Source organism: Perognathus longimembris, chromosome 28, assembly GCF_023159225.1.
Source record: "Perognathus longimembris pacificus isolate PPM17 chromosome 28, ASM2315922v1, whole genome shotgun sequence".
NCBI lineage: Eukaryota > Metazoa > Chordata > Mammalia > Rodentia > Heteromyidae > Perognathus > Perognathus longimembris.
The window spans coordinates 93,658,952-93,684,600 of record NC_063188.1 but is presented as its reverse complement, the minus strand read 5'-3'; the positions used below and the strand labels follow the sequence as shown (position 1 = coordinate 93,684,600).

Sequence of the window (25,649 nt, the reverse complement as noted above, 5' to 3'; positions counted from 1 at the left end):
AGGTCTAGTGTAAAGTTTGAAAGGCTCCAGAACTTGTGACAGAAAAGATTCTCCACAAGGTAAATTCAAGGTCAAGGAAGAATCTCTTTCCCTCTGCAGGTCGGAGCAGTTAATGAAGCTAGCGGAAATTGCGTGTGGGGGTGGGGACACCCGAGTAAAGCCAAGCCTGGAGTTAGGGCGCATCTGGTTGGGAGGTGCCAGACGACTTCTGCCTGGTTGGTCAAGTGAGGATTTGGGGAGGTTGATTTTTTTCGGTGTTTTCCTGGAATGCTAAATCGAAAGAACTTCCGTGTACCTTGTCCTCGAAAATATAAAAGGTGAGGGCTTCGCATGTTCCTTCAATTGATCTCACATGGGATCAGTCCCTGTAAAAGAGATTATTACTATTATTAACAGGGGCCTAAAGCGGGGAGTTGGGTGGGGCGTGGGAAGCGCGGGAAGGCCGGGCCTGAGTTGCTTCACGCTGTCACTCATGTTTGCCCAACCTACCGGATGGAACAAGCCGTTCTGCTTTTTGGGATTTACCCACAGGCGTGAGCCCCAGGGCGCGGGTGTTCGTGTATTTTTCCCCCAAGGGCCAGAGGTGCTGACGGCTGATATGCAGATATAGCACCCGCCTCCACCCAGCCCTAGCAAAGGCTTTCGGCACCCCAGCCTCCTCCACGTGACCTACAGCGCCGGCCACATCCTCCACCGCGCCCAAGCACCGCCCCCGAAGCGTCTCTCCGCCCTCTGAATGTCCGAGCTGTGGGCCTTTTTTTCCGCTTTTGCTCATTGGACAGCCTGGAAGACAGCGCCCCTCTTACCACGCCCCCTAAGCCCTAGGGAACGCGGGAGGGGCGGGGCCTGGGCTGGAGGGGCGGGGTGAGAAGGCTCCGCGCGGGTAAAGGGGCTGCCTGAAACGCGGTCTGAGCCTTCAGCAGACCCGCGGCAGCTTCGCCCTCGTGTTTGACTGCTTGCTGTTCCCCGTCGGCCACGGTCACCCAGGAGACCGGCCAAATTGTACATCGACCTGAAGGTGGTTTCATGGCAGCCACGAAGAAAGCAGTTTTGGGGCCGTTGGTGGGGGCAGTGGACCAGGGTACCAGCTCGACACGTTTTTTGGTGAGCCTGGGTGACATGTAAGGAGGTGCAGTCTGCCCCGGGAGAGCTGGGGCTGAAGGGCTGGGTGTCGTGGCCTCACCCCGCCCCTCTTACAGTCCCTGGCTGCTGGGTCAGGAAAGGAGGAAGGCCATAGAGGGATCTGCAATACTAGGGGCCGCCCTGCCGGGGGTTGAGGGATCTTGGCCTTCCTAGACCCCTGAAGCAGAGTTAAGCAGTCACAGCAGCCTTGGTTGGGGAGCCAGATCACGTGCTAATGGAGGGGATCCCCCACCCCTCCAGAATGGGGATTCTCTGAGCATCCACGCAGAGCGGTCCGCGTGCAGCAGAGGACAGGTGGTCACACTGACCGCTACCGCGGGCTTCCCCTGAAGCATTTGGCCTGTGAGACGCAGGACGTCCTTGGATGGAGGGAAAGCTGTGTCACGGCTGTGGTAGCCCAACACAGCGTCCTTTCAAGCAGTAGGAAGAATTAAGTCTTGGCGTGATGATGCATTGTCATGCTCTCACAGAAACTGCAAAGGGTAGAATACTGAGGGGGTGGCGGGATGACTTAGGAGCCCTGCTTCTCCCCCCCCCCCCAAGTATTAATTTAGAAGAGTCGGAAAATCTCAATTCTGGTACTTTGTTCTTTAAAATACTGTTGTTCTCTATTTGCTTCTAAGCATAATGAGACAGGGAAATTCTGTGTCTGTTTTTATTTATCGTGTATGACAGTGGAGTTTTACCTGAAAACGGTGCTATTTAAGCAATTCACTACCGGTTAGTTTTATATAATTAGGGAACTTGTGCTTAAAGTGATAGATCATTGAGTTTATTATATTTACTTAAGTCCAGCACCTTAGAACCACTGTGTCATCCTGGTATAGGCAGTAAGAGCATTTAAAATAAATTTAAATGAACATTCGGCAAAGGCTCATGCTTTTGACTAACCTAGGAAGTTCATGTAAATATTTAGTGATTATTTGGCTCCTCCTTTATTTCTTTAATTGCACATTTTTTCCTTGTTTTATTTGTTTTGCGGTGCTGGGGTTGGAACCCAAGGCTTTGAGCATGCTAGGTAGGCACTCTACCACTGAGCTACAAGCCCAACCTTCCTTCACAGTAGGAGTGCATACATGTATTGCAATATGTATTGTGTTTTATGTGTTTAGCTGACATTTGCCTAAAAAGTTCATTTGTGTTTTGATCCAGATACCTATCTCCCATGTCTATAAACGAAGACACTTTCAGTACATTTATTCTTTTAATCTCAGTGACTTAATCCTGGTTTGAGCTGCCAAGACATAGTTTCACATATCTTAAGTTGTTTAATGTTTTGCTGGCCCTGGGGCTTGAGCTCTGGGCCTGGGCTCAGTCCTAGCCAGAGCTTCTTTTGTTCAAGGCTAGCGCTCTGCACTACTTCTGCCTTTTTCTGAGTAGTTTATTGGAGATAAGTCTGAGGAACTTCCTACCCAGGCTAGCTTTGAACCGTAATTAGTAGCTCTCAGCCTCCTGAATAGCTAGGATTACTGGTGTGAGCCACCTGGGCCTGGCTTTCAATTGTTTATCTTTTGCTCACCTAAGACAGGTTTCATTTTGCCTTATATTCATCTGTAAATGGTTATAAAGTAATCCTAAATTATAAGAAAAGTCTGTTCAACTGGATTTGATTAGTACATTAAATATATAACCGTTGTCATCCCAACTGTGGTTGAATTTTTTTTTTTTTTTTTTGGACTCAGGGCCTGAGCACTGTCCCTGGCTTCTTTTTGCTCAAGGCTAGCACTCTGCCACTCGAGCCACAGCGCCACCTCTGGCCATTTTCTGTATATGTGGTGCTGGGGAATCGAACCCAGGGCCTCATGTATACTAGGCAAGCTCTCTCGCCACTAGGCCATATCCCCAGCCCAGGTTGAATTTTTTTTTGCCTGTCCTGGAGCTTGAACTCAGGGCCTGAGCACTGTCCTTGGCCTCTTTTTGCTCAAGGCTAGCACTCTGCCACTTGAGCCACAGCGCCACTTCTGGCCGTTTTCTGTATATGTGGTGCTGGGGAATCGAACCCAGGGCCTCATGTATACGAGGCAAGCTCTCTCGCCACTAGGCCATGTCTCCAGCCCCTGGTTGAATTTTTTTTGAGAAAAGGTCTTCATATGAAATGGTCTGGCCTGGAACTTGCTGTATTGATCTAGGTCTTGTGATCCTTCTGTCTTAGCATCCTAATTACCAGGCGTGAGCCATGTGCATTGATTTTTAAAACCATATGCAGGAACTGCCCACACAAATGTTAGACATGTAGGAGCTGAGTAGACTGGAGAGTAGTATAGTAGGATAGAATGACAGTAGCTGCTAATCTAGAAGACAAGCCCAGGGATACCATATCTTTTGATTCTTTTTTTTTTTTTTTTTTGCCAGTCCTGGACATTGAACTCAGGGCCTGAGCACTGTCCTTGGCTTCTTTTTGCTCAAGGCTAGCACTCTGCCACTTGAGCCACAGCGCCACCTCTGGACTTTTCTATATATGTGGTGCTGAGGAATCGAACCCAGGGCTTCATGTATACGAGGCAAGCACTCTTGCCACTAGGCCATATTCCCAGCCCCTTCTGATTCTTTAAGTAAGGAAAGCTAGTGGTAACTCACAACTATATACTCAGGAAGCAGATAGGGAGGGTTGTAGTTGGAGGTAGCAATAAGACGTTTGGGCAATCTCAACCAATGAAAACTACATGCAACAGTGGTGCATGCTTCTCACCTCTGCTATAAGAAGTATAAATAAGACTTGTGGTCTTGGGAAGCCTGGGCAAAAACTGAGACCCTGTTTGAAAAATAATGAAAGCAAAAGGAGCTAGGGGTGTGGCACTGGTGATTAAGTGTCTAGCAAGCCAGATGCCCTAAATTCAAACCCCAGTACTGCTAAGTATCTGGTAATTTAGAACTTTCAGTGAAATCTTTCAGCCCTTAAGCAATGAAACGCATTCTTAAAGCACTGTAGGGGTCAAACCAAGAATGATAATTGTTCTCAAGTTTTTATATCCTTTGCCCTATATAAAAGTAGGCAAAATATTTCATAACATTTTAGGAGCCACCTGAAGAATGCATGTCTTTTGTCATAGTTTCTTTATTATTGCTATCTGTTGTCTAGTAATCTTTATCCACTGCAGGTTGCTCCTGGTCCCTCAGACATCCGAAGGTATCATCTTTCTTGATAGAAAAGGAATTGCTCAGCTTCACAGTGCTACCACAATCATTTGCTCAAACACTGTATTCTGTTTGCTGGGCTCTGCAGGACATGATCTCAGTGTATAAGCTAAGGTTCTAGTTCACAAGATTCCCATTATACTGAGAATGATGTGTAATGGTTATAAATAAAGTTGTCCTTTTTTTTTCTTTTGGCCAGTCCTGGGGCTTGAACTCAGGGCCTGGGCTCTGTCCCTGAGCTTCTTTTGCTCAAGGCTAGCACTCTTACCACTTGAGTCACAGCACCATTTCCAGCTTTTTCTGTGTATATTGTACTGAGAAATTGAACCCAGGGCTTCATGCGTGCTAGGCAAGCACTCTACCACTAAGTCACTTTCTCAGTCAGTCCAAAGGTGTGTACTTCTTGAGAAACCATTATGAAAGGAAGCTTGGTAAGTAGATAAAAAGACTGGTATCCTTGCTGGGTTCTGGATCAATCCTGTAATCCTGGCTTCTCAAGAGGCTAAATCTGGGGATAACAGTTCAAAGGTAGGAAAGTCCTGGAGACTTACATGTTCAACTAACCAGAAAAAGTTGAACTCAATCTGTGGCTCAAGTGATAGAATGGTAGCCTTGAATAAACAAAATTAAGGAACAGCTTAGGTCCTTAGGCACACACACAAAAGACATTAGTATCCTTTGGGTCATAGAAAAAAGCTTGGGAATGGTTTAGTGAAGTTTTTTTTTTTTTGGTTTGTTTGACTTTGCTTATAAGGAAAGATGTTGCTAAACCACTCCATATGAAGTGCAGATAATACATTTGCTGAGTAAGTAATTCCATTGCAAGGTGATTGCTATGAAAAGATATTCTTGTACTTTAGGAAAGGGTACAGTGGAAATAAGGAGCTTACAAAGGTAGAGGTAGTCACATAATTTCAGAACATAATTCATCCAGTTTTCATATTTAATTTATACCAATAACCTGCCCAATCTTTTCTCTCCCCCTTTCTCTATTAGCAATAATAGTTCTCCTCTATAGGGAGAAAATAAATTATTCTCTTCCTCCCTATTCTCCATATCTGTTTCTTGAAATTCTGTTCTGTCTGTAAGAGTAGTTTGACTGTCAACTCAGTAGTTTTCTTCAGACCTTTTGCCAGAATGTCTACCCTATCTGATACCCCCTTTTTTTTTTTTTTGCTGGGCCTGGGGTTTGAACTCAGGGCCTGGGCGCTGTTCCTGACCCTCTTTGTGCTCAAGGCTAGCACTCTTTATCACTTGAGCCACAGTGCCAATTTTGACCTATTCTAAGTAGTTTATTGAAAATAAGAGTCTCACAGACTTTCCTGCTGCTTTCCAATTTTGATCCTCTGATCTCAGCCTCCTGAGTAACTAGGATGACAGGTGTGAGCCACTAATACCCAGCCTGATGCCACTTTTTATGCCATAATTACAGCTATTAATAGCTCTAATCACCTCCCTGCATTATAGTTATATGTCTGCTGTATTTTTGAGCCAGGGCCTCTTTTTAGGCCTATTTATGTTTTTGTAGTTTCCTGAATATTGTATTTATACAGGCAACATACAGTTTTGCATTTTATTTTATGTTATTTTTTTATTTTATTTATTTATTTTTTTGGCCAGTCCTGGGCCTTGGACTCAGGGCCTGAGCACCATCCCTGGCTTCTTCCCGCTCAAGGCTAGCACTCTGCCACCTGAGCCACAGCGCCCCTTCTGGCCGTTTTCCATATATGTGGTGCTGGGGAATCAAACCGAGAGCTTCATGTGTAGGAGGCAAGCACTCTTGCCACTAGGCCATATTCCCAGCCCAGTTTTGCATTTTATTATTGAAAAAACTTGTCACAAATTTAAATGTATACAATAGGAAGAGTGGTCTAAGGAATCATTCTTTTATTATTTTATTTTATTTTACTTTTTTTGTTTTGCCAGTCCTGGGCTTTGGACTCAGGGCCTGAGCGCTGTCCCAGGCTTCTTTTTGCTCAAGGCTAGTACTCTGCCATTTGAGCCATAGCGCCACTTCTGGCCATTTTCTGTATATGTGGTGCTGGGGAATCGAACCCAGGGCTTCAAGTATACAAGGCAAGTGCTCTTGCCACTAGGCCATATCCCCAGCCCCCATTCTTTTATTTTGAGACTAGGTCTTACTCGACAGCCCAAACTGACCTGGAACTCTTGATTCTCTTTTTTTGTTTGTTTGTTCTTCTAGTCCTGGTGCTTGAACCCAGGGCCTGGCACTATCCCTGAGCTTCTTTTTGCTCAAGGCTAGCACTCTACCACTTGAGCCACAGCACCACTTCTGGCCTTTTCTGTTCATGTGGTACTGAGGAATCGAACCCAGGACTTCATGCATGCTAGGCAAGCGCTCTTACTAATGACTAAGCCATATTCCTAACCCTTGGTTCTTTTTTTTCAAATTCCTGGGTGTCTTTTTCATCTTTGTCTTCTTAAAACATTTTGATCAACATGACAAATGACAAATTATACTTCTTTATTAGATTGTTCTCATTAATAGGTCAACTGAATTTTAATTCTGATTTTCTCTTACTTTGCCAAGAAAAATCGGAGAACCTCCTGACTTGAGTTTATTTGACTAATTGCTTTTAATGGTAAAACTGCAATTTAGAGCATGTTCTTCATTGAGTTTTTGAAGAATTAAGTCTCAGGAGCCTATGCATGTGTTTTGTATTAGAGGAAAATGTCCAACTTGTCTGATAGGAAAGTGAACTGAGGTTGGCATATAATTACTCATACTGCAGAGTGGGAACTTCTTGGAAAGAGAAATAGTGTAACCGGGTTTAAGGATGGGCCATTCCTTTAGGAAACTTTCAGCTTCATAGGTGAATTTCCTTCTTGAATTTAGTAACTTAATTTTTCCCATTAAGTTGGATATTAACAATAAGGCTGGATATATGTTGGGACTTGAAATGGGTCAGTATTATTTTGAGGACCTAGATGGCATTGGTGGTATTAGGAGACTTGACTCTTTCACACAAATGATGAGAGTGAGTGAGGACTGGGCCCAAGGTCAGAGTAACTGGTAGAACTGTGATTCAAGTCTAGGTCTGTCCTACTCTGGAGCTAGTCCTCCTAAGTACTGCCTCTGGTTATTCAGCTGCCTGAAGTTGGGAAAGGAAGTGATATTGTAGGAGGGACATTTTCCAGCCTGTCAATTAAGAGTCAGTTCTGATAGGCTGGGAATGTGGTTTTGTGGTAGAGTGCTTGCCTAGCATGCATGAAGCCCTGGTTTGATTCCTCAGTACCACATACACAGAAAAAGCCAGAAGTGGTGCTGTGGCTTAAAAGTGCTAGGCTTGAGATAGAGAGTTTTGATTATGGGATTATGCTCACAAATGATTGTTTGCCAAGAAAAACAGACTTACAAATTGGTTTCACCAGATATGAAAAAATGTTGCTTTGAATAAATACCATCAGGTTATGATCACCTTGTGACTCACTTCCAGTGGATCCTGGGCAGGGCTCATATGTGTCACCATGGATAATGGTTGCATAATCAATTTGTTCCAACAGCCAGTGTGTATGAAGAATGACCAGAATTGTAGTTCTGAGCTTGTGTTGGCATGAAACACTGCCTTGGCCCTAGTTGTCTCATCGTACTGAGAGATCTCATAAAGCTTATACATTGATTTCCTCTTCTTCCTTCTTTTCTTGCTTTCTTTCATTTATTCAATGCACATTTATTTAGCACCCATTACAGGCCAGGGGAAAAAAGCAGTAAATTTGGTAAAAACTAATTTGCCTCATAGCTAGAGTGAGGCCAGTCTTCTGATAACTAAAGTTGGGATAGTTTTGTGGTTTATTTTCTCCTCACTATACTGATTTGTTTTCTTACTCATTTCATTTCTTTTGTTGTTCTTTTGTGTGTGTGTGTGTTTTTTGCCAGTCCTGGGACTTGGACTCAGGGCCTGAGCACTGTCCCTGCCTGGCTTCTTTTTGCTCAAGACCAGCACTCTGCCATTGGAGTCACAGAGCCTCTTCTGGCTTTTTCTGTGTACGTGGTATTGAGGAATCGAACCCAGGGCTTCATGCATGCTAGGCAAGCACCCTACCTTTAAGCCACTTTCCCAGCCCTAACCCATTTCATTTCTCAACATGGTATGAACACATTCTCATCAGAGAATTGTCATAACTTAAATTGGAAGAATTGGAGGGTATTAGAAAATGCTAATACTACAACTTGGTTTTCATAAGAATAACAGGCCATTTGCTATATTTTCTTTTATGACTTGTTGAAAGATGTAGTTAAGCTGTTTCTGGTCCAACTAACAATGCAATGAATTTGTGGCTACTATTTTTATTCTTGGTCATGCAATTTATGTATTATCATGGTGTTCTCAAGAGGGAGTTTACATTCCTGAGGAATGTCTTATCACATAGTAAATTTTATTGTGCCATAAAAGAGTTGGCTATTGGGGAAATCACATGAGTAGGGAAATGAATGTGCAAGTTTATCAGAGGCTGGCTAAATTAGTCATAGGATAAGTGAGGCAAACCTACAGACAGGCATATAGTAAGGAGAATATTTCTCCTTGACTACTCATAGAACAGAATGCATGCATTAAATATTTCCACAATATTTTAAACATTTGTTGTTGTTGTTGTTGTTGTTTGCCAGTCCTGGGGCTTGAACTCAGGGCCTGGGCACTCTCCCTGGGCCTCTTTGTGCTCAAGGCTAGAGCTCTACTTCTGCCTTTTTAAAAGTAGTTTATTGGAGATAAGTCTTACAGACTTTTTTTGCCCAGGCTGGCTTTGAACCGTGATCCTCAGATCTCGGCCTCCTGCATAGCGAGGATTACAGGTGTGAGCCACTGGCACCTAGCTTAAAACGTTTTTGACTTGGGGTCAATTTTCTTTTTGCTGTTCTTTTCTTGGCTATATACTAGGGTTTGAACTCAGGGCCTCATGCTTGTTAGGTAAGTGCTCTACCACTTGAGCCATGTCTCTGGTCCAGCCTTACTTTTCTAGTCTGTACACATCTTTCACATATGTATATAATGTGTCTTGTCCAAAATTCACAGCCATAAGAGAATAGTGTAATGGTTGTGGCAGCAGGACATCAGAGAAGCAAGCCTTTAGATATCTCATTGTGTTTGAGGTCATTAGAACTAACTTGGTTTTCAGAAAGCAAGTATCTTTTCTAACACTTGAAGATCTCTCTTTTTCTTTCTCTCTTTCTTTCCTTCCTCCCTCCCTCCCTCCCTCCCTCCCTCCCTCCCTCTCTCTCTCCCTCTCTCTATCAGTATTAGGGCTTGAACTCGGGGCCTGGGTATTGTCCCTTAGCTTTTTTGCTCAAGGCTGGCTAGTACTCTACACTTGAACCAAAGCTCCATTTCTGGCTTTTTGGCCATTCATTGGAAATGAATCTCATAGACTTTTCTGTCTGGTCTGGCTTGGAAATTCTACCCTCAAATCACAGCTTCCTGAGTAGCTTGGATTATAGGCATGAGCCACCAGCATTTGGCTTCTTTCTTTTTCTAGTTAGCATACATTAGTTGTATGTAGAGGAGTTTGATTGTGACATTTCCATACAGGTATACAATATATCCCATTCAATCTCACCTTCTCTACTATCACTGTTCCTTAGCCCTTACTTCCCTTCTTAATAAATTTCATCAGGTTTGTTTTATTTTCCTACATGCCAACGAACTACATAGACCATATTCATCCTTTTTGTTGTTGTTGTTGGTTGTGGCACTGTCCCTGAGTAACACTCTAGCACTTGAGCCACAGAGCCAATTCCCATTTTTGAGTGGTTAACTGGAGATTAGAGTCTCACAGGGACTTTTCTGCCCTGCATGCTTCAAACTGAAATGTTAAGATCTCAGCCTCCTGAGTTGCAAGGATTACAGGCATGAGCCACTGGTGCCTGGCATTCATCCTTCTTTATTAGACATTCTCGCCATTCTCACTGGTAACTACCTCTCCAAAGAGGCTGTTTCTGGAAGCTTATCTCAGTAAGATTCCAGGGATGCCAACTAGATTAGAATTAGGGGCCTCACAGGGTAACCGCTTCTAGCAATGGGCTCAGAATATATCATAACTGTATTTGGCCCAGCCCAGCCTCCTTCTAATCCTGCTTGAATCTACATAGTATACCTGTACACCTGTCATTCATGAACTCACATCTGCCCTACTTGAACTCTTAAATTATCTTTCCTAAGAGTCCTTTAACTCACACATGCCAGTGTTAGCTATCTTTTCTCCTCTTCATTGTCTGTCCTATTAATCTGTTATGAGATTTTTTTTTCTGAATTTGCTACATTTAGTAGTTGATTAAAAAACTCATGATTGGGCTGGGGATATAGCCTAGTGGCAAGAGTGCCTGCCTCGGATACACGAGGCCCTAGGTTCGATTCCCCAGCACCACATATACAGAAAACGGCCAGAAGCGGCGCTGTGGCTCAAGTGGCAGAGTGCTAGCCTTGAGCGGGAAGAAGCCAGGGACAGTGCTCAGGCCCTGAGTCCAAACCCCAGGACTGGCCAAAAAAACAAAAAAAAAAAACTCATGATTTAGTATTAGTATGATTTGTGAGCTGAAAAGTACTGACTTGATATTCTGTAAACCTGGATCTTGGTTCTGTTTGTTAGTATCATCTGATCTCTTGCTTTTTTTTTTCCAGTCCTGGGGATTGAACTCAGGGCCTGAGCACTGTCCTTGGCTTCCTTTTGCTCAAGGCTAGCACTCTACCACTTGAGCCACAGCGCCACTTCTGTATGGGAGGCAAGCACTCTACCACTAGGCCATATTCCCAGCCCTGATCTCTTGCTTTTTGACTTACAAATATGAGAAAACTACTTACGTTAGGGTCCTATGTTTCAGCTGGTGGTATCATTTTGTTTTCACAGTGAAATTCTTTGTGAATCTCTTTTCTGGAAGAATGTAAATCTGGAAACAGGCCTAGAAAACTTTAAGGGACAAATTGGTTCCTCATCTCAGCTGGAGTTGTGTCTATCCCTCTTTCCCAGCTTCTGAAGATTCCTAGAGATATAGGAAAGTGTATTTTGAAAAAGTTGAGCCACAGTATCTCAAGCATCTAACTCATTGTGTCTTTTTTGTTTATTTGTTTTGAAGCAGGCTTTCACTATGTACCCTAGGCTGGCCTTGAACTCACTGTTCTCCTCTATCCTCCTGACTGCTGTGGTTACAGGTGCATTATTGCACCCTGCTTGACAATGACATTTAATATCTACTTGATAAAAATAACTAACATTCTTGCTCTTGCTACTTGGTAATGTGGTTTTAATTACCCTCTGTTATAAAACCGTGTACAACCATCATTAGTCTTTTTGTTGTTGACAATGCTGAGAACCAAATCCATAGCCTCAGGCTACCGTCCCAACTCCACTGGACTCCTTCATGCTTTTGTCCATCTGCAGATAGAATTCTGGAGACTTAACATTATTTGTGTGTTCTCTAGAACTTTGCTTATCAATACAAAAGCCACTAGCTATTTGAATGTGGCTAGTCCAGGGAAAGTAGTAGATGTAATCTGAAAAAGCAAATGGAGCAAGCACTGGCCCTGAGTTCAAACGAGAGTAGGAAGGAAGGAAGAAGAGAGAGAGAGAGGGGAGAAATATATATATATATATATACAAATATGTATATATGTGTAAATATATAAATATGAATAAAATATGTTATCAGGGGGCTGGGAATATAGCCGTGTGGTAGAGTGCTTGCCTCGCATACATGAAGCCCTGGGTTTGATTCCTCAGCACCACATACATAGAAAAAGCCAGAAGTGGCACTGTGGCTCAAGTGGTAGAGCACTAGCCTTGAGCAAAAAGAAGCCAGGAACATTGCTCAGGCCCTGGGTTCAAGCCCCAGGACGGGCAAAAAATGTTATCAAACTTGATTTTTTACCAGTTCTTTTTTTATTAGCTTTTAAAAATATATATTTGGCCTGCACCATATTTCTATTGGACAGTGCTACAGTAGGGAAATTGTGGACTCTAAGCATATCATACCATATAAGGTGTCCCCCAAACTTGGGAGTGGTACATAGGCTAGATCTCAAATACCTAAAAATGGTAATTATCTTTTCCTAAGATTCAGAGCTCTAGGGAAGCAAGGAGAGCTAGGTCACTCCATCCTGGTAGGTCCAAATGCTAAGTGATTGCATGGATTCATGTTCTAAGTATAAAACATAGAATTTTCTTGAATTCGGGCTTGGGAATGTGGCTTAGTGATAGAAGGCTTGCCTAGCACTCATGAAACCCTGGGTTTGATTCCTCAGTACCACATAAACAGAAAAGGCTGGCAGTGGTACCGTGGCTCAAATGGTAGAGCACAGAGAAGTTCAGGGACAGAGCCCAGGCCCTGAGTTCAAGTCCCAGGACTGGCAAAAAAAGAGAATTTTTCAGAATTCCTTCCCTTTTGTGTGCTTATCCCAAAAGCCTGTGGACTCATGTTTAGTCTGGGGATTCTTTAGCTAGCCTTGTTAAAAGTAGGAAATGATGAAGAGTGATCTACTTTGTTCATAGACCATGCATGGGTTTACTATTGAGGTATTTGAGAATCTAGTCAGCAAGCAGGTGTACCTCACTTTTTAACTCTTAGAGAATTGCAAGCATGAGAACAATAGTAATACAATAATGTAGTATTAGTAATATAAAAACGATCGTATTATTAGTGGAATTTATCTGCCACATGTTGCCATTTCTTGTTTTATTTGATAATGTTTCTCCTAATAAGTGCTGGGAATTGACCACATTTTTTTTGCCTGTCCTGGGGCTTGAACTCAGGGTCTGGGCACTGTCCCTGAGCTTCTTTTAGATCAAGGCTAGCACTCTACCACTTGAGTCACAGCATCACTTCTGGCTTTTTCTGTTTATGTGGTACTAAGGAATCGAACCAAGGGCTTCATGCGTGCTAGGCAAGCGCTCTACCACTAAGCCACATTCCCAGCCCTCAATTGGCCATATTATTTTAGATCTTCACCAAGTATTCATTGAACATCAATTCAGAGCATACTTCAGGAAATAAGACAGAACAAAGAGAGTTGATATCTTAGACACAATTTGAATGCTAATTTGTCATGGGGTGTGACATGGTGTTCTGCCGGACACTTTTTGGGGGCTTGAACTCAAGACATGGGTGTTCTCTCTTGGCTTTTTTTGGCTGGTGCTTTACCACTTGAGCCACAGCTTTACTTCCTTGGCTTTTTTGGTGGTTAACTGGAGATAATAGTCTCCTGGACTTTTCTTGCCTGGGCTGGCTTTGAGCTACAATCCTCCCATCTTAGCCTCTCGAGTAGCTCGGATTACAGGCATGAGGAGGCATCAGTACCTAACTCTGCCAGGTACTTAGAATTTATGTGTTAGCCTTTGAATTGTAAGATACTTCTCAAAGGATGTCAGAATTTTCCCTTTTTGTTTTATTTTTTTTTATTGTCTTCAGAAAAGGAGATGTGCATAGTGAGGACAAGGAGAGGAACAAGGCAGTGTTTTCTGTTCTTGCTTTTTGTATTAAATGTGTGCTTTTTTCTCATATAAAGTCTAGGTATGAAAACACTTTCTCAACTAATTGGAAATGACCTTATTGCTATAATTACAGTGGTTTGGCGAGTTAATTTTAAACTAAAAAATGCATTGGCACCCAAGTGTATAGACTGAATTATACATACAATGTTGCTAAATTAAAAAAAATTATTTTAGTAGAATTGAAAATATAGGCGATGATATAGCACTTAATTGCTTTGCTAGTTTTCATCCTTTGTTTTTGTTTTACATTGAGGATCAGCCATTTGTGACAAAGGTTTCACAGACAGTGCCTAGCTGATGGGGCCTGTGTATACCCCTCTTCCTGCTGACAGGGCTGTATTTCCCTTTTATAAGAGCTAGAAACATCACTGCATTTCCCTTCAAAGGAACTCACACACTATGCATCCCTGCCTGAGCATCATATGACCCTGTCTCTGCATCTAAGATGAATGGAAAGTGGAACCTCTGACATAACCATTAGTATTATGTCAGCTTTCTTTGGTTATCCCTGTTCTGTTTGCTAAATGGAAATTGATGCTGTTAGTTGCTTGAGCATTTTCCTACAACTAGAGAATCTGGTTTACTAAGAAATAAGGACTTAGGATTTAGCTGGACTCCAGTGGCTCTCACCTGTAATCCTAGCTTCGTAGGAGCCTATGAGAATCTCGGTTCAAAACCAGCCCAAAGCAAACCCTAGCAGAAAAGTCCCTGTGAGACTCTTATGTCCAATCAACCTGAAAAGCCGGAAGTGGCGCTGTGGCTCAAGTGGTGGAATACTAGCCTTGAGCACAAAGACTCACGGACAGCCCCCCCCCCCCCCCCCAGGCCCTGAGTTCAAGCCCCACAACTGGCAAAAGGAAAAAAAAATGAAGATTTTCCTTTAAAGCTTTCTTTTTATTTAAAGAAATTGCACTGCTGTCTCAAAACTGTAATCCTTGCTACCCAAGGAGGCTAAGATATGAGTATTGTGGTTCAAAGCCAGCCCGAGTAGGAAAGTCTGTGAGATTCTTACCTCCAATTAATCACCAGAAAACTGGAAGTGGCACTGTGGCTCCAAGTGGTGGAGCGCTAACCTTGAGCAAAAGAGCTCAGGGACAGCGAGCGTCCTGAGTTGAAGCCCCACTACCCATTAAAAAAAACAAAAAAGATTGACATAGCAGAAATAATTTTTCTTTTTTTTTCTTTTTAGCTTTTTTGCTTAAGGCTAACACTTTGACACTTGAGCCACAGCTCCAGTTCTTTTCTTTTTTTGAGTAGTTAATTGGAAGTAAGAGTTCTTATGAACCTTTCTGCCCAGGCTGGCCTTGTACAGCAATCCTCAGATCCCTGCCTCCTTACAGCTAGGATTACAGGTATGAGCCATTCTGTGCTCAACATTTTTTGTTCTTTGAAATTAAGGTCTGAAATCAGTCTACCAAGTGATGTGATTATAGGTGTTCACCACTATGCATGACAAGAAGTTATTTCTTATGCTGCAGTGTAACTTTTATGTTGCATGTGAAGGAAAGGTGAAATATCTTGTATGACATTTCATCTGGCTAGATTTTCTGTCTGAACAAAAACTTCATTGCTGAATAACTTTAAATGTCTTTGGTATCTATCTACATTTTACTGTAATATTAAATGTGGTTTTTTTCAGGTTTTTAATTCAAAAACAGCTGAACTTCTAAGTCATCATCAAGTGGAAATAAAACAGGAATTCCCAAGAGAAGGGTATGTTACCTAATTTAATACGTAAAAAAATACGTCAGGCTTGTTGATTCATTTTACCCACATGCTCTGTGGATTTGTAAAGTAAATTTGGCCAGACACTCTTCTGAGAAGGCTTGAGGGACTGGGATTGGTAAAGAAAAGAAGCAATAACTCAGTAGTTAAGCAAAAATAAGTGGGTAATTGGTGACTTAGGAATTCAATAACAGAAAAGAATAGTAATGGATAAAGGATAGCAAAAGAATATTAGATACTAGAAGTTCTATATTCATTTTGAAATCATTTATTTTTATGTCCCCATTATTGCCAAAGTAATGTTTTGCTCCTTGAGTCTAAATTCTATGTTGCTTTTTAAATAAAAGTATCTGTTAAGGAAATTCACATATCTAATACAAAAATAGTCATCCTAGTGTTCATATGTAGTAATAACAAATAAGATTTTGAGTATATTATTTAAAAATTAGAGATGTTTCTGATATAACAATTTAAAACTATATGGTACTTTGTTATGAAAATTAAACACACACCTGCAGCAGCAGAAATTTATCCCAAAGAAACTGAATGTTTATAGTCACAGAAAGGTTTTCATATGAATATTTATAGCTATTTTACTTATAATAGCTCCAAACTGAAAACCACTCATATATCTGTCATTGTATAACAGGTAATAGTGGAATACTATTCAGCATTTAAAAAATAAACTGATACAGCATAGATAAATCTCATTGATATTATAGATAATGGAAAAAATATATACAAGTACATTCTCCATGGCTCCATTTATCTGAAATTTAAGAATATGGTAAAGTAATCTAGAATGGTAGAAATCAGAAAAATGATTTCTTATGGGGTATATGATTGACCTGAAAGGAACGTGAAAGAACCTTCTGGAGTGACAGAAATACTGTTCCTTGACTAAGGTGTTGGTTGGATAGGCATATTCCTATGATTCGTTTTCTTTCTTTCTCCCTTCCTTCCTTCCTTCCTTCCTTCCTTCCTTCCTTCCTTCCTTCCTTCCTTCCTTCCTTCCTTCCTTCCTTGCTTCCTTCCTTCCTTGCTTCCTTCCTTCCTTCCTTCCTTCCTTCCTTCCTTTCTTTTTTTTTGTTAGTCCTGGGGTTTGAACTCCGGGGGCATGGGTACTCTGTCCCTGAGCTAGGCAAACACTCTATCACTAAGCCACATTCCCAGCCCCTCATTTTCTTTTTCATGAAAACAGTTCTCTAATTTTTTTTTGTCTTTTCTTTTTCTGGTACTGGGGATGGAACCCAGGACGTTGCACTTGCTAGGCAAGCACTTTGCTACTGAGTTACATCCCAGCTCAGTTCTCTGATTTTTGAATAGAGTTCCTTTGTTTAATACTAAAAGCTTTTTTTTTGCCAGTCCTGGGGCTTGAACTCTGGGCCTGAGCACTGTCCCTGGCTTCTTTTTGCTCAAGGCTACCATTCTACCACTTGAGCCACAGCACCACTTCTGGCTTTTCCTATTTATGTGGTACTGAGGAATTGAATCCAGGGCTTCATGCATGCTAGGCAAGCACTCTACCACTAAGCCATATTCCTAGCCCTACTAAAAGCTTTTGATATGTTAGCAGCACTCAAATGACAGCACAGGCCCGAGTTCTGTGCTATTTTATTTAGAACAAGGATAATGGAGTCTTGTAGGAATTAGAAATAGGAGATTGTAGTTTGAAAAGAGAATTTTAGTGATAGAACTCATTCAGGAAAAGGAAACATTTAGCCAGGCTTGAGGCAGGCAGGGAAGAAACACATTTCGATTTCCATTGCAGTTTCCAGATCTTTGAATTATTATTATTATTATTATTATTATTATTTTAGTTTGAGTCATTTCTACTTCTCCAAGGAAGATCTTCTCATTTATTGTTAGCTCTTATGCTTCTGAGGTGCTAAGACCTTACCAAAATTGCTCTGTGAATCAGTCTGAAAACTTTGATCAGTCATGTGTCTAGTAATTCAAAGGAGGTTATTAACATTTTTCCTAAATTCCAGTAAAACATTAAAAAAGGATTTTTGGCACATATTAGTTGTACAGGGGGTTATTGTGAGATTTCCTTACATATATACAATGTTCCCAATCAAATTCATCTCCATCTCTCCTTTATCCTCCTACTTTCTTTTTAATATGTGTCCTAGGGCTTGAACTCGGGGCCTTGGCACTGTCATTTAGCTTTTTTCCTTAAGGCTAACACTCTACCGCTTGAGACACAGCTCCACTTTAACCAAATTCTTCCTCATTCACCTTTGTTAGATTCTTCCCTTTCCTGGTGGTATCTACCCTCCTTCCAAAAGAGCCTATATAAATGAAAATTTCTATAGAATTAAGTTACATTTGTATTGATTTCTTGTAGACTAACGATATACATTCTTTTGTTCAAAGATGGGTAGAACAAGACCCAAAGGAAATTCTTCAATCTGTCTATGAGTGTATAGAGAAAACATGCGAGAAACTTGGACAGCTCAATATCGATATTTCCAACATAAAAGGTATTTTCAAGAGACTTATTTTGCTTCTCTGGTATAACTCTCAGTCACATTCACTGATAAATTCTTTCAGTTCATAACCAAGTGCTTATGCCATGCCAAACATTTCTGAGAGAACTTAAGGACTCAACAATGAACAAGATTAGGTCTCTGTTCTTATGAACATTTAATCTTGGTGACGGTGAAACGAACAATAAAAGGTGACAAATGCAAGCTAATTTCAGATAACTAACATGTTCCATGCAGAAATATTTTTTTAAAAGCTGAATGGTATACTGGAGTGCTTAGAGGCATTTACTTTAGATTGAGGGGCCGGGGAATGCCTTCTCTCAGGAAATGACACTTTTGCTGAGATTTGAAGGCCAAAAGGCATCAGCAAGGCAATTCTCTAGGGGATTGGAAGAACATGAAGTAGCACATGCAAAGGCCCTGATTTGAGAAGATAAATTGGTTCAATTTTGGATCAGGAGGAAGTACAGCATGTCAAAAGTTTAGTAAAAGAAGGTTAAGGTGCAAGTGGAAGTGGGTACAAAGTGACAACAGGAGCTGAAATTGGAGAAGTAGATAGGAGTAGAGACTTGTCAGCTATGGTTAGGAGTTTAGTTTGGCTGGTAATATTACCAGGAGCCATGAAAAGGTTCTAAAGCCTGGTGGCTCAAGTGGGTAGAATGCTAACTTTGAGGGAAAGAAGCCCAGGGACAGTGCCCAGTCCCTGAGTTCAAGCTCCAGAGGCAAAAAAGAAAGTTCTAAGCCAGGCAGCAGAACTTGACTCGCTGTTCACTCCCTAAGTGGTAAGTTGAAAGTGGAATGTAAGGGCCAAAGTGTGGATACTGGGAGACCAGTGGCTGCTATGCAAGTCTTTCCCAACATATGGCATGGAGGAGGGGAGGAAGGGCTCCTGCTCAGGGATTGATGGCAGGGTAATAGATCTGTGAGGTGTGAGAAGAGATCGCCTCTATATTTACTGACACTCTGGAATAGATGAGGATGCCTTTTCTTAATTAAGGAAAGACTTAGAGGAAGGAATAAAGTGGAGGAGGGAAGTTTGAATTCCAAATGCTGTACTTGTAACATTTTCTTGAAATAATTACTTGAAAGTATGCAATTGTTACAGAGCTCTCTATGAATTCTTAGTAGTTTTAATGGAGTATTTATGTGCATTTTGTTTTTTATCATTTAAACAGGGAGATAAAATATTCCAGTCACCCAATATAGATATCACAGTATAAAGATCGGAAGCCAAAGTGGCAGTCACTGGCTCTTTCTTTATAGATTATTGTTATAGCTTGTTGTTATTATTATTATTATGTAAGAGTGTGTCACTTTGATTCATATTGTCATAGCTATATATGACTTACCAGACTTCCTTGCATTTAAGTCAAAATTTACTTAAATAAAAATTTTCATGTCATGCAACTAATAATCCACTAATCACAAATAAAGGGAAAACCAGCAATAATGTAGTTATTCCTGTTATTACAGAATTTTACAAAGATTTTTATTAGCATGTATTAGTTGTATAAGGAGTATTCAATTGTGACATCTCCATGCATGTGTACAATGTACTCAATCATATTCATTCTGAGTGTAACTCTCTCATCCCCATTTATGTACTTACTATTTTATTTTATTTTCCAGTCCTGGGGCCTGAATTCAGGGCCTGGGCACTGTCCCTGAGCTTCTTTTGCTCAGTGCTAGTACTTGACCACTTGAGCCACGGCACCACTTCTGGCTTTTTCTGTTTATGTGGTACTGAGGAATCGAACTCTGGGCTTCATGCATGCTTGGCAAGTACCCTACCACTAAGCCACATTCTCAGCCCCCATTTCTCCCTTTCAAAGCAATTTCAGCAGATTTCATTATTCTGCCTTCATATATGCATATCAAGTACTTTGGACATATTCACCCTTATTCACCCTCTCCATTCTGTTCCCCCAACCCCAGCTGATAACTGCCTCCTGAGAGAGCCTGTTTTACTTTCCTGTTATTCATTTTTTTTGGCATATATTAATTTTACGAAGGAATTTCACCATACTTTCTCATAAGTGTATATAATATGTTTTAATCAAAATAACCCCCTCTATTGCTCTCTCCTCCTTCCCTACCTTCCCTGTCACTAGCAGTTATTAGCGAGATTCCCTATGTTCATATGTAGATGCAATACATTTTTATATTATTTACCTCCATCATATATCATTACAGATTAACAAATCCAAATACCTAGGAACAATTTGCCAATTTATTAATTTTTTGTACTGATAGTAAGGTTGAACTCAGGGCCTCACACTCTTGCTTATATTTTTCCTCTCAAGGATAATGGTCTACCATTTGAATCACACCTCTACTTTTAGCCTTTTGGTAGTTAGCTTAATGTAACAGTCTCTCAGGTTTGTCTTCTTAAAGTTTACTTCAAACAGTGATCTCAGATTTCAGTCTCCTGAGTAGCTAGGATTACAAGCATGAGCCATTGGCTCTCATCCTACCTTGTTAATTTTTTTTTTGCTACTCCTGAGGCTTGAACTTTGGGCCTATGCTCTGTTTCTGAGCCTCAGTGTGCTCAAGGCTAATGCTCTACCACTTGAGCCACGGCGCCACTTCTGGCTTTTTCTTTGTTTTGTTTTGTTTTTGGCCAGTACTGGAGCTTGAACTCAGGGCCTGAGCACTGTCCCTGGCTTCGTTTTGCTCAAGGCTAGCACTCTACCTACCACCTGAGCCACAGAGCCACTTCTGGCCTTTTCTATATGTGTGGTGCTGAGGAATCGAACCCAGGGCTTCATGTGTACAAGGCGAGCACTCTACCACTAGGCCATATTCCCAGCCCACTTCTGGCATTTTCTGTTTATGTAGTACTGATGAATCAAACCTAGGGCTACATGCATGCTAGGCAAGCACTCAAACACTAAGCCACATTCCCAGTCCCCATTTTATTAATTTGTAATATCACATGCACATGAATCCTACCTTTTTAGAGTAGAAAAAGCTTCAAGCTTCTTTTAGCATTGCAGTTACTAAAATTTAGAAGACTTGTATACCCCAGTGATAATTTCTTTGAGCTATTCTTAGAGTCTAAGGCATACAACCAGATAACATTGCCTAAGCCATCCATGTTCAAAAATATAAGATTCCAGAGTAGTTTAATATGGCAATGATCTACCTTCCGTATAGGTAAGGTGGGCTGCAAATGTGTTGGTGTCTGTACCTAATTGGGCACCATACTTTCTTTCTTATTATCATACATTATACAAGGGAGGAATTCATTGTGGCATTTCAACACATGTATACAATGTACTCTAATTAATCTCTTCCTATTGCTCCTATTTGCTCTCTCTCTGTCTCTCTCTCTGTCTCTCTCTCTGTGTGTGTGTGTGTGTGTGTGTGTGTGTGTGTGTGATCTGTGAGGATGACATACTGTTCCTGGCTTAGTGACTTGTTTTCTGTTTGCACTAACTGGTTGGTAAGAATTCACACGTAGCTCTCTTTAGGTTGGCCAGTGTGAAACCCATACCTGAGCCAAAGTGACCAAGTACCTCTTTTTCTACAGCTACCAGCCTATGGCCAAGGGTGAAAACATCTTACAAGTCCTTCTGTACCAGGCCAGTTGCACTAATTTTTCCTCAGTAATTTATTACATTTGCATTGCCAATTTCCTAGATAGAATGCTAGATCCCAAACAGTAAAAGCTATAAAGGATCTTCCCCTCATCTGAACCAACTAACTCTCTTTAGGGGTTGTAATGAGGGAAGGAGATTTACGGCAAGCCATACAACTGTTTACTGCTGGAGCTGTTAAAGTACAGTTCCTGAACTCCTAGACCTGTCCTTTTCTTCAGAGACACTGCTGATAATATCACAAAATATTTTAGTTTCTAATTCCTACGTGTCAAGTATTTCCTTTGCTAGCTGAACCGTAGTAGTATCATTTACAGTCTTACTTGATAATTGACATTCATTAATAGAGTTTATGACAACCTAGAGTTGTATTTCTCTAACAAATTCTTTTTTTTTTTTTTTTGGCCAGTCCTGGGCCTTGGACTCAGGGCCTGAGCACTGTTCCTGGCTTCTTCCCGCTCAAGGCTAGCACTCTGCCACTTGAGCCACAGCGCCGCTTCTGGCCGTTTTCTGTATATGTGGTGCTGGGGAATCGAACCTAGGGCCTCGTGTATCCGAGGCAGGCACTCTTGCCACTAGGCTATATCCCCAGCCCCACAAATTCTTGATTCATTGGTTTTAGGTGATCTCATGTTGAAAGTTTCTTGATTGCAGATCACCAGGAACAATGCTTCTAAAATTAAACCACAGTAGGCATCAGTGGTCAAGCCTGTAATCCTAGCTCTAAAATTTTCACATTGTGTACTTTTAAAGGTTTTATTTTTTCCAAAATGTGTTCACACTATGATCAATTGACTTATGGCAGTACTAGGGATCAAACCAAGTGCCCTTTGCATACTAAGTGCCCTACCCACTGAGCTCCACCTCCAGTCAAATTTTCTTTCTTTTTTTTGGTGGGGGAGCGGGCTGGTCCTGGGACTTTAACTCTGGGCCTGGGCATTATCACTGAGCTTTTTGTGCTTAAGGCTAGATAGAGTTCTACAACTTGAGCCACAGCTCCACTTCCAGCTCTTTTTTGGTTTTGTTTTTTGTTGTTTTATTTTGCCAGTCCTGGGGCTTGAACTCAAGGCTTGAGTACTGTCCCTGAGGTTCATTTGCTCAAAGCTAGCGCCCTACCACTTGGGCCACAGTGCTACTTTTGGCTTTTTGTGTTTATGTGGTACTGAGGAATTAAACCCAGGGCTTTGTGCATGCTAGGCAAGCACTCTACCACTAAGCCACATTCCCAGCCCCCTCTTCCAGTTCTGGAGAGGTTAATTGGAGCTCAGAGTCTCAGAGGGGAATTTTCTGCCAGGGCTGGCTTTGAACTTCGATCCTCAGACCTCAGCCTCCTGAATAGCTAGGATTACAGGCATGAGCCTCGCGCACCCAAACAGTTCTTCTAAGTATATTATTTCTTAACAATCACTTTTGTGAAATTTTTGTTTAATTTGAGACAAAGTATGGCTTTGTAGCCCAATACTGGCCTTGAACTCAGCGATCTTCCTGCCTCAGTCTCCTGAGTGCTGGGATCTCAGTGTGTGCTACCATGCTTAGCACACATGTTTGTTTTTTTTTTATCCATTCTGGGGCTTAGGGCCTGGGCATAGTACCTGAGGTTAGTTCCTGAGCTCTTTTACTCAAGGCTAATGCTCTACCACTTTTAGTCACAGCAATACTTCTGGTTTTGAGTGGTTAGTTGAGTATCACAGGAGACTTTTCTGCCTGAGGGGGCTAGAACCACAATCCTCAGATCTCAGCCTCCTGAGTAGCTAGGATTGCAGGCATGAACCACCAATACCCAGCTGATACTAAGCTTTTGCAAGCAATTTTAACAAAATGTAAGCAGAGATTTTAAATTTTAGTTTGTTAAACTAGTTTAATTTTATTACTGAGTATGTAGGTAAAGTATGGGCTTAGTAGCTACAAGAACAGCTTGTAATGGTGTTGGTGACACAACAGGCCTGTAATCCTAGCCACTCAGGAGGCTGAGATCTGAGGATTAAGGTTCAAAACCAGGCTGACCATAGTGAGAATTATCTCTATAACCAGCAAAAACCAGAAGTGGGGGTATGGCTCAAGTGGTAGATCCTCAGCCTTGAGGGGAAAAAAAAAAGCCAAGAGGTTGTGAATCACTGAGTTTAGGTCCCAGTAATGGTATACACAGAAAAACACCAATTCATGTTGATTTTGTAATATATTAATAAAGGAATATAGACCATGAAATGTTTGTGCTTTATATGCATTTAACATTCATGTGCCTCTAAATGGTACAAAGGAACTAGAGAGGAGAATTAAAAATCCCAGATATGTTATTTATTTTTCTTTAGTAAAGTGTTATTATAATGGTGATGTATAGAGGGGGTTTCAGTTATATAAGTCACATGAGTATATTTCTTTTTGGACAGTGTCACTCCTTCCCTCGTTCCCTCACAGTTTTTCCTTCCCATCCCCATTCACAAGTTGTATAGTTCAGTTTCATCATAGTGTTTGGTGAGTATCACAGTTGCATTTGTTCACCCTTTATCCCTCCATTTTTTGTACCCCCTTTACCCTCCCAAAGACAGATAAATGAACAAATGAGAAAGTAAAACAAAAACAAAGAAAACATGTCCTGTTTCCATTTTCTAGGGTTTGTTTTGATAAATATTGTTTATGATCAGAGGCACATAAACATTTCACCTTTGTGTTCTCCCTTATGAATATCTTCCTTTGGTCTTACTGTGTGTGGATGCCTAGAGTGAGTTTGTTTTTTTAGAAAGGGATTAAAATTAAGAGTCATTATGAAAGGCACCTGTGCTGTGATTAACAGAAGGTTTTTTTAAAAAAAAATGAAGGATTTTAGGGTACAATGACAAGAGTTTAGAACACTGCAAAAGCTCAGAGGCATTGCATAAAACATGGAAGTGCTAGAGGTAATAAAATGTGTTTGTTGTTGGAAGAAAAGCCTGAGAAGCTACTTTAATGGACTTTGATTGTCTGCAAGAAAAGCAATTTTACTTGGCATGAAGGAATGGAATTAAGATAGGGGAGAAAGAAGGAGTGGTCAGGGAACAACCAATGGTCAAAGGAGCAGATGAAAGTAACTGTAGATTAGATTCTGGATACAAGCCAGAACCAGCCAATAAAGAGAAGCAGCATGACAGGCATTGAATTCAAGGATTATGGGTAAGAAAGCAGCTAACTGATTTGCTGGAAAATTAATGAGGAGAAGAGAAGAGTTTAATTGATCACGAAGTCACTATTGTAAAGTCGTATCATTTTCATAGTATTACAAAGAAAGTATCATTTTCATAATATTACACTGTAGCAACCCATTGCCCAGGTCCTGATGTTATACTTGGAGAGCTTCTGGACAATTCCTTTGTGTCCTGCCTAGCTCAGTCTCATTACCCGTAACTATTACTCCACTCTCTTCTCATTAATAATGACAATGTCATCATCAATAGGTAGCATTTTATTTTTTACTTTTCCTTTTTATTTATTTATTTATCTTCTGCCAGTCTCCTGGCACCTGAACTCAGGGCCTGGACACTGTCCCTGAGTTTCTTTTGCTCAAGGATAGCACTCTACCACTTGAGCCACAGCGCCACTTCTGGATTTTTCTGGTTATGTGGTACTGAGGAATCAAACCCAGGGCTTCATGTATGCCAGGCGAGCACTCTATCACAGAGCCACATTCTTAGCCCAAGTGAGAACTTTGTATTCTCTTCATTTTATAAGGGATAAAACTATTAAACAAATTGTATTTGGACCTCAGCTATTTGGCTTTGTAGCCTAGGCCATACAGAATAGTTACCATTATTATTACATACTTTTTGTGACAAACCTAAGGCCCAGAATGGCCTGCAGCTTGCTATGTAGACCAGATTGGCCTCAAACTTACATCTTCCTGAGTGCCATGATTACAGGTTTATGCCACCATATCTAGCTTTCAGTTTTACTTTCTCATGGCCCTATCTGTTTCAGCATATAACGTCAGCTATGACTTCACACAGGAAGTCCATGTATTTAATGTGTAAAATTTTTCCCTCTCCTTTCCTTCACCAGAAGGAAAACAATGGTTGCCCTATATGAG

The 25,649-nt window shown here is 41.3% G+C and overlaps 1 protein-coding gene across 6 annotated transcripts in view; it reads left to right on the top strand.

The window, feature by feature from the left end:
- The first annotated feature begins 888 nt into the window (after window positions 1–888).
- Gk (glycerol kinase) overlaps window positions 889–25,649 on the top strand; it is an 81,541-nt gene continuing 56,780 nt past the window's right edge. For 2 of the 6 annotated variants that reach the window (XM_048336261.1, XM_048336256.1), the window contains exons 1-3: window positions 892–1,104; window positions 15,416–15,489; window positions 17,881–17,987. In XM_048336261.1, the coding sequence (XP_048192218.1) occupies window positions 1,027–1,104; window positions 15,416–15,489; window positions 17,881–17,987 (259 nt within the window). In that variant the 5' untranslated portion in view covers window positions 892–1,026. Of the gene's footprint in view, window positions 1,105–15,415; window positions 15,490–17,880; window positions 17,988–25,649 lie in introns of all 6 variants that reach the window. The other 4 variants (XM_048336257.1, XM_048336259.1, XM_048336258.1 and 1 more) reach the window with 3 other exon arrangements.